At 51.4% G+C, this 9,691-nt stretch overlaps 1 protein-coding gene across 1 annotated transcript; it reads left to right on the top strand.

The window, feature by feature from the left end:
• Window positions 1-359: 359 nt before the first annotated feature.
• ITM2A (integral membrane protein 2A) lies at window positions 360-9,187 on the top strand. Its single transcript, XM_077463236.1, has 6 exons — window positions 360-515; window positions 6,341-6,475; window positions 6,905-7,087; window positions 7,256-7,366; window positions 8,015-8,165; window positions 8,465-9,187. The coding sequence occupies exons 1-6, from the start codon at window positions 441-443 to the stop codon at window positions 8,551-8,553; spliced, it is 744 nt and encodes a 247-aa protein (XP_077319362.1). The 5' UTR covers window positions 360-440; the 3' UTR covers window positions 8,554-9,187.
• The last annotated feature ends 504 nt before the right edge of the window (window positions 9,188-9,691 follow it).

Below are 9,691 nucleotides of genomic sequence, written 5' to 3'. Positions count from 1 at the left end.
GATGATTATAAAATTCAACATCCGAACAGACGGATCTCTAAATCCTCCAAATCATTATATAAGTGGAGCTCAGTGGTAAGATAAGTGAGAAATGCAAGACTCCAGTGGGTGTAACAAGATGGCTGCTTGGTGACTTCTCATTTTATTCTTAGACGAGAGCTGGGTGTAGAAAGATAGCGGCGGTGAAACGTCATTTCCGTTAGCAAATCTGATGGGTCGCCGAATGTGACGAAACATGGGAGGAGGCGGGGCTGACAGGACGGCGACAGCAAAAACAAACAACATATGGGGCGGGGCTAATGAAGCGGAGAGGCGGGGCCATGTAACGAGGCTTTATGGAGTGAATATAGGGAGGGGGCGGAGCGGTGTGCGTGGCTCCGCCCTCCCCGGTGACATCACGCCGTGTCCCGGATGTGGCGCAGTACCGGAGAGAAGTCGCCATGGTGAAGATCTCCTTCACTTCTCCCACCGGAGGGAAGAGCCCGAAAGAGGGCCACAGCCTGGTCACCGAGGAGGTAAGAGCCCCTCCCTCCCCCCACCGACCGATCCCCTACCGCACTGCACAGCCTGGTCACCGAGGAGGTTAGAGCCCATCCCCCACCGACCGATCATCCCCTCCCCCCACCGATCACATCATTACTGCCCCCCCATAATATAGTACAGTCTGTCCCCCCCCCATAATATAGTACAGTCTGTCCCCCCCCATAATATAGTACAGTCTGTCCCCCCCCCCCATAATATAGTACAGTCTGTCCCCCCCCCCCATAATATAGTACAGTCTGTCCCCCCCCCCCATAATATAGTACAGTCTGTCCCCCCCCCCCCCATAATATAGTACAGTCTGTCCCCCCCCATAATATAGTACAGTCTGTCCCCCCCCCATAATATAGTACAGTCTGTCCCCCCCCATAATATAGTACAGTCTGTCCCCCCCCCCCATAATATAGTACAGTCTGTCCCCCCCCATAATATAGTACAGTCTGTCCCCCCCCATAATATAGTACAGTCTGCCCCCCCATAATATAGTACAGTCTGTCCCCCCCCATAATATAGTACAGTCTGCCCCCCCCCCATAATATAGTACAGTCTGTCCCCCCCCATAATATAGTACAGTCTGTCCCCCCCCATAATATAGTACAGTCTGTCCCCCCCCCCATAATATAGTACAGTCTGTCCCCCCCCCATAATATAGTACAGTCTGTCCCCCCCCCATAATATAGTACAGTCTGTCCCCCCCCATAATATAGTACAGTCTGTCCCCCCCCCCATAATATAGTACAGTCTGTCCCCCCCCCATAATATAGTACAGTCTGTCCCCCCCCATAATATAGTACAGTCTGTCCCCCCCCCATAATATAGTACAGTCTGTCCCCCCCCATAATATAGTACAGTCTGTCCCCCCCCATAATATAGTACAGTCTGTCCCCCCCCATAATATAGTACAGTCTGCCCCCCCATAATATAGTACAGTCTGTCCCCCCCCATAATATAGTACAGTCTGCCCCCCCCCCATAATATAGTACAGTCTGTCCCCCCCCATAATATAGTACAGTCTGTCCCCCCCCATAATATAGTACAGTCTGTCCCCCCCCCCATAATATAGTACAGTCTGTCCCCCCCCCCATAATATAGTACAGTCTGTCCCCCCCCCATAATATAGTACAGTCTGTCCCCCCCCATAATATAGTACAGTCTGTCCCCCCCCCCATAATATAGTACAGTCTGTCCCCCCCCCCATAATATAGTACAGTCTGTCCCCCCCCCCATAATATAGTACAGTCTGTCCCCCCCCATAATATAGTACAGTCTGTCCCCCCCATAATATAGTACAGTCTGCCCCCCCCCATAATATAGTACAGTCTGTCCCCCCCCATAATATAGTACAGTCTGTCCCCCCCCATAATATAGTACAGTCTGTCCCCCCCATAATATAGTACAGTCTGTCCCCCCCCATAATATAGTACAGTCTGCCCCCCCCATAATATAGTACAGTCTGCCCCCCCCCCCCATAATATAGTACAGTCTGTCCCCCCCCATAATATAGTACAGTCTGTCCCCCCCCCATAATATAGTACAGTCTGTCCCCCCCCATAATATAGTACAGTCTGTCCCCCCCCATAATATAGTACAGTCTGTCCCCCCCCATAATATAGTACAGTCTGCCCCCCCCCCCCCATAATATAGTACAGTCTGCCCCCCCCCCCCATAATATAGTACAGTCTGCCCCCCCCCCCATAATATAGTACAGTCTGTCCCCCCCCCCCATAATATAGTACAGTCTGTCCCCCCCCCCATAATATAGTACAGTCTGTCCCCCCCCCCATAATATAGTACAGTCTGTCCCCCCCCCCATAATATAGTACAGTCTGTCCCCCCCCCCATAATATAGTACAGTCTGTCCCCCCCCCCCATAATATAGTACAGTCTGTCCCCCCCCCCCATAATATAGTACAGTCTGTCCCCCCCCATAATATAGTACAGTCTGTCCCCCCCATAATATAGTACAGTCTGTCCCCCCCATAATATAGTACAGTCTGTCCCCCCCATAATATAGTACAGTCTGTCCCCCCCCCATAATATAGTACAGTCTGTCCCCCCCCCCCATAATATAGTACAGTCTGTCCCCCCCATAATATAGTACAGTCTGTCCCCCCCCCCCCCCCCATAATATAGTAGTGTTGTTTTCCTCTACCCCGACCATTCCGAGTTCTCTCCGTTTACCACCCTCTGAACTCCCCCCTTGTAGACAGTTTTCAATCCATCTACTCACCCCCTATGATCCGTGCCAACCCACCTCCCACCCCGTCTACAGACCTTCCTTTATCTAGATACACCACGTCTACGGACCTTCCTTTATCTAGATACACCACATCTACGGGCCTTCCTTTATCTAGATACACCACATCTACGGGCCTTCCTTTATCTAGATACACCACGTCTATGGGCCTTCCTTTATCCAGATACACCACGTCTACGGGCCTTCCTTTATCTAGATACACCACGTCTACGGGCCTTCCTTTATCTAGATACACCACGTCTACGGACCTTCCTTTATCTAGATACACCACATCTACGGGCCTTCCTTTATCTAGATACACCACATCTACGGGCCTTCCTTTATCTAGATACACCACGTCTACAGACCTTCCTTTATCCAGATACACCACGTCTACGGGCCTTCCTTTATCTAGATACACCACGTCTACGGGCCTTCCTTTATCTAGATACACCACGTCTACGGGCCTTCCTTTATCTAGATACACCACGTCTACGGACCTTCCTTTATCTAGATACACCACATCTACGGGCCTTCCTTTATCTAGATACACCACATCTACGGGCCTTCCTTTATCTAGATACACCACGTCTACGGCCCTTCCTTTATCTAGATACACCACGTCTACGGACCTTCCTTTATCTATATACACCTCGTCTACGGACCTTCCTTTATCTATATACACCACGTCTACAGACCTTCCTTTATCCAGATACACCACGTCTACGGGCCTTTCTTTATCTAGATACACCACGTCTACGGACCTTCCTTTATCTATATACACCACGTCTACAGACCTTCCTTTATCCAGATACACCACGTCTACGGGCCTTCCTTTATCTAGATACACCACGTCTACGGGCCTTCCTTTATCTAGATACACCACATCTACGGGCCTTCCTTTATCCAGATACACCACGTCTACGGGCCTTTCTTTATCTAGATGCACCATGTCTACGGGCCTTCCTTTATCTAGATACACCATGTCTACGGGCCTTCCTTTATCTAGATACACCACGTCTACGGGCCTTCCTTTATCTAGATACACCACGTCTACGGGCCTTCCTTTATCTAGATACACCACGTCTACGGGCCTTCCTTTATCTAGATACACCACATCTACGGGTCTTCCTTTATCTAGATACACCACATCTACGGGCCTTCCTTTATCTAGATACACCACGTCTACGGACCTTCCTTTATCTAGATACACCACGTCTATGGACCTTCCTTTATCTACATACACCACGTCTACGGGCCTTCCTTTATCCAGATACACCACGTCTACGGGCCTTCCTTTATCCAGATACACCACATCTACGGGCCTTCCTTTATCTAGATACACCACGTCTACGGGTCTTCCTTTATCTAGATACACCACATCTACGGGCCTTCCTTTATCCAGATACACCACGTCTACGGGCCTTCCTTTATCTAGATACACCACGTCTACGGGCCTTCCTTTATCCAGATACACCACGTCTACGGACCTTCCTTTATCTAGATACACCACGTCTACGGGCCTTCCTTTATCCAGATACACCACGTCTACGGGCCTTCCTTTATCCAGATACACCACATCTACGGGCCTTCCTTTATCTAGATACACCACGTCTACGGGCCTTCCTTTATCTAGATACACCACATCTACGGGCCTTCCTTTATCTAGATACACCACATCTACGGGCCTTCCTTTATCTAGATACACCACGTCTACGGGCCTTCCTTTATCTAGATACACCACATCTACGGGCCTTCCTTTATCTAGATACACCACATCTACGGGCCTTCCTTTATCTAGATACACCACATCTACGGGCCTTCCTTTATCTAGATACACCACATCTACGGGCCTTCCTTTATCTAGATACACCACATCTACGGGCCTTCCTTTATCTAGATACACCACATCTACGGGCCTTCCTTTATCTAGATACACCACGTCTACGGGCCTTCCTTTATCTAGATACACCACGTCTACGGGCCTTCCTTTATCTAGATACACCACGTCTACGGGCCTTCCTTTATCTAGATACACCACGTCTACGGGCCTTCCTTTATCTAGATACACCACGTCTACGGGCCTTCCTTTATCCAGATACACCACGTCTACGGGCCTTCCTTTATCCAGATACACCACGTCTACGGGCCTTCCTTTATCTAGATACACCACGTCTACGGGCCTTCCTTTATCTAGATACACCACGTCTACGGGCCTTCCTTTATCCAGATACACCACGTCTACGGGCCTTCCTTTATCCAGATGGCAACTCACCTCCTCATAGAAGATTAGTAGATTGGATTGGTAAGAACGATTCTTCATGAATCCATGCTGATTACTGCTAATGATAGCGTTCTCATTACTAACATCTTGTATATAGTCCCTTATCATCCCCTCCAAGAGTTTACATACTATTGATGTTGGGCTGACTGGTCTGTAATTCCCAGGGATGTATTTTGGGCCCTTTTTAATTATTGACTTTTCTCCAATCAGCTGGTACCATTCCAGTCAGTAAAAATTAGGAACGATGGTCTGGCATTTACCTGACTGAGTTCCCTGAGTACCCTCGGGTGCAAGCCATCTGGTCCCGGTGCTATGTGTCTTTCATGTTCTATCTTAGCCCTCCTTATTGCACCCTTACATGTCTTGTTGCCTTCTTTGCAAAGTCGGAATGCTGATGATGATCCCTGAACCTTGTATTTTTTGATGGCCTCCTCCTTTGCTTTTATATGCATTTTTACATTGGAGTTAAGCCATCCAGGACCTTTGTTCGCTCTTTTGCCCATCCCCCACACCATTACACCCCCAAACAACATTGGTGCACCTAATAAAGTATCCGGTGAGTGAATCCTACAGACCCCCCAGTTCTGCATATCACACAACATAAAGAATTGTACTACCAAATCCAATCTATTCTCCTGTCCTATAAATACATGGTACAGTCTGTCGTCCCCCCTCCCCCCCGTGGTAGATCTCGGTGTCGGGGGTTGTGCAATCCTCAGTGTAGAGAAGTACAATGGAGGAAGTTGTGTTCATTTCTCCATTTTTTAGCACGTAGGGGGAGGGGAGGCTCAGTCACATCGTGGGATCAGCGTCTCTCTGCCAGGTGTACAGACTGGCCCCGCCCCTGCTCAGGTGTCCACACATCCATTGGTTATGGTATGGGGGAGGGGTGATCTGTGTTCTGCATCGACTGCAGAGATCTGCTGATTCCTCGCAGTGTGCAGCCAAACGTGAATGGAGAGGAATCCCCGCCCCCTGCCCATCCCCCGCCCAGAATACCACTGACCTGGAACAAGCATGCACCCAGTGAAGTCTCTTCTTCTAACCACCAACCGGGGGAGGGGCCAACCTAGTGGGAATGTTCAGTTGTTGGCCCCCTCCATAGTGATCGGTGTATTGAGGGTGCAGCCCATGGGGGAGGAGCCAGCTTGGTGGGAGGGTTCATTGGCATATTGGGGGAGGTGGTGGGAGGGCTCATTGGTATATTGGGGAGGGGGTCGGCTTGGTGGGCGTGTTCATCGGTATATTGGGGGTTAATAACTCTCCCTCTTGTCTTGCAGGACCCGGAGGTCGGCACTCATGTCGCGGAGCGGCGCTCCAGCGGGCAATGTCTGCTCATGCTCCTGGGATTGGCCTTCATCCTTGCCGGACTGATTGTGGGCGGAGCCTGCATATACAAGTTCTTTGTGCCGCGGGTAAGGTAACGCCCCCTCACCTTCCCGGTGAATTATTCATCATCGTGCCGTCCAGATGGGGGATGATGATGATGGGGGGGGGGGGGGATCCCAGACAGAGGGGGTGGAACTATGTGTTTGGGCGGAGTTTTACAAGACTCCTGAGCATGTGATATGGAGGGACGCGTGGTCATTGTTTAACAAGGTGACTCCGCCCCAACTTCCTCCTGATTGGTTTAAAACCCGCTCCCCCTCTCAGCTGTGGTGGAACTACAAGTCCCAGGTGGTAATGCAGGACTCCCAGGGGCCGAGGGATGACAGGACTTGTAATGGAGGATTTGTTGGGTTGACCTCAAAGGTTCTATTACCTGGACAGACCTTGGGGGAGGGGTCACCAGTATTGGCCCCTCCCCCCACTTCCTCCTCCAATCCTCTTCTTGTATTTTGCAGCACAAGGTGTTGGAGGGTCACCTCTCCTACATGGACAATCGGAAGGATGTGAAGGAGCCGTATTATCTCCCCATCTCTGAGGAGGCCGATATCCGGGAGGAGGAGAACGTGGCCTTCATCAACGTCCCCGTCCCCAGCTTCGCCGACGGAGACTCCGCCGCCATCGTCCACGACTTCGACCGAGTGAGTGCCACTCCCCCTCTGTACCGGGTGGTGTGGGCGGAGCTCCCCCTCTGTACCAGGTGGTGTGGGCGGAGCTCCCCCTCTGTACCGGGTGGTGTGGGCGGAGCTCTGGATGGTGTGGGTGGAGCTTCCTCTGTATGATCTTCTCTGCTCTGTTTTCCGGTTCAGCTCCTGACGGCCTACCTGGACCTGCAGATTCAGAAATGTTACATCATTAATCTGAACACATCGGTGGTCCTGCCCCCGCGGAGTCTGCTGGACCTCTTCATGAAGCTGGCGGTATGTAAGGGGGGAGGGGGACAAGGATCTGCTTTCTGATTGGTGGTTTGGGCTCATCTGGAATGGTGGAGGGGAGGGGGGGGGAGATGGATTGACGGTTCCTGTGGTCTGCCCACACTGGAGGGACGTCTCTTATTTCATGTTAGGGTGGCCGCTAATAATCCTAACCCCTCCCCCCCCCACCCCATCCAAAACCAGGGCTTTTCCATAAAATTCAGGGATATCGGGGGAAGGGAACTGGAGATGAATGCCCGGCTGATGCAGGATAGGATTTCCCAGACACGCCCCCTGCAGGCCCCGCCCCATCTCACATTCAGGAAGCGGATGTTCCTCCCAGCCACCAATCATCAGATTCAGGCCTGGAATTGGGTGACCAATCAGGAAGTGTGTGTGTGTGTGTGTGTGTGTGTGGGGGGGGGGGGCGGCGGCGGCACCTGGCTGTTCTGGAAATGTCATTGATTGGTTCCACATTAATAATACACTCCACATCTCTGGAGGGGAAAGGTTGGGGGGGGGGGGGGGTTGGACCCCTCGATCGGGGTGGAGGGGTTGGAGGCGGCTGATTGGCTGTCCAGTAAGCGGGAATGTTTCAGAGCAATGCATTATGGGAAGAATGTAACGCTGTGCTGTTCTCTGCCCCTCCCCCAGTCCGGATCCTACCTGCCCCAGACCTACCTGGTGAGCGAGGAGTTGGTGGTGACGGAGAAGATCGATGATTTGTCTGAACTCGGGATCTTCATCTATCAGCATTGTGTGGGGAGGGAGACCTACCGACTGCAGCGCCGCGACCAGATCACCGGTGAGCCCGTCATTGGGGGAGGGGACACCGTCTGTATACATTGCACACTGACATGTTTCAGGCACTGGAGGAGGAATCCCTGTGTATAATAGGAGGGGGGAGGGATATGTATATTGGGGGGAAGGGGATATGTATATTATAGGGGAGGGGGAGGGAATTGTATATGGGGGGGATATGTATATTAGAGGGGGGAGGGGAAGGGATATCTATATGGGGGGGAGATATGTATATTAGAGGAGGGGAGTAAACCTCTGTTGGGCGGAGTTTGGCTTCACTAACCCCTCCCCCCTATTTTGCAGGACTCCAGAAACGATCGGCCGAGGTGTGCCGCAGCATCCTTCACTTCGGGAATAACTTTGTGACTCAGACTTCCATCTGTGAGCTGTGAGCGCGCGGCGCGGAGTTCCCCGCCAGGCCCCGCCCCCCTGATATAACGTGCAGTGATAATCAATGCGTTTGTTTTCTTAGTCGTGTGTGCGTCCGCTTCTTCTAGCTTCAGTAACAGCCCGGCGGGAAGGCGACTCAGGAATCCCCCGATCGGTCACCACGGTGATGATCCGTGCAATCCCTTGCAACGCCGCACATACGCTCCTCCCCCACAGACCCCACTAATCAATCAGCGCATGTCTGATTCTGTGTGCTACTACTGTATACCGCCCCTCCCCCGCCTACCGCACCTCCCCCGCCTAGAGGACTCTCTGCATAGATTTGTACTATTAATGTCTGCCCCTCCCCCACTACCCCTATATATGATCTATTTTCTATATAGAAATCTATAAATGGAATATAACGAGTGTGTGTGATGTACGTTCGTCTTTTTCCTGCTGCGGGGCTCCGGAGACGTATCATTAAAGGGGCCCCGTCTGCCCTCCCCCCACCCCACCCCCAGCCTGGAGATCCTCCAATGACAACTTTGTGTTCATTATCATTATTTTCTTGCCTTGTTTTTAAAGTGTTCACCGAGGTGATAAAAGACGATTGTGCCGTGTATGTGAGACCACCAATAAAACGTGTTTCTCTAATCCGTGTCTGTCATCTGTGTACACAGGAGCTTACACTCTAAGGTCCCCTCCCCCACAGTCACATCAGTCTCTGTACAGAGGAGCTTACACTCTAATGTCCCCTCCCCCCACAGTCACATCAGTCTCTGTACAGAGGAGCTTACACTCTAATGTCCCCTCCCCCACAGTCACATCAGTCTCTGTACAGAGGAGCTTACACTCTAATGTCCCCTCCCCCCACAGTCACATCAGACTCTGTACAGAGGAGCTTACACTCTAATGTCCCCTCCCCCACAGTCACATCAGTCTCTGTACAGAGGAGCTTACACTCTAATGTCCCCTCCCCCACAGTCACATCAGTCTCTGTACAGAGGAGCTTACACTCTAATGTCCCCTCCCCCCACAGTCACATCAGACTCTGTACAGAGGAGCTTACACTCTAATGTCCCCTCCCCCACAGTCACATCAGACTCTGTACAGAGGAGCTTACACTCTAATGTCCCCTCCCCCCACAGTCACATCAGT

Source organism: Lithobates pipiens, unplaced genomic scaffold (genome assembly GCF_037356315.1).
Source record: "Lithobates pipiens isolate NorthernLeopardFrog02 unplaced genomic scaffold, aLitPip1_a1.2 Scaffold_3, whole genome shotgun sequence".
In the NCBI taxonomy this organism is placed as follows: domain Eukaryota; kingdom Metazoa; phylum Chordata; class Amphibia; order Anura; family Ranidae; genus Lithobates; species Lithobates pipiens.
This window is presented reverse-complemented; position numbering and strand designations above follow the sequence as displayed.

Excerpts from the sequence above, each read along its gene's own strand:
- ITM2A (XM_077463236.1), top strand. The coding sequence starts at position 441 with ATGGTGAAGATCTCCTTCACTTCTCCCACCGGAGGGAAGAGCCCGAAA. Across the intron at positions 516-6,340 it reads ACAGCCTGGTCACCGAGGAG|GACCCGGAGGTCGGCACTCA; the intron begins GTAAGAGCCCCT and ends CTTGTCTTGCAG. Across the intron at positions 8,166-8,464 it reads GCGCCGCGACCAGATCACCG|GACTCCAGAAACGATCGGCC; the intron begins GTGAGCCCGTCA and ends CCTATTTTGCAG.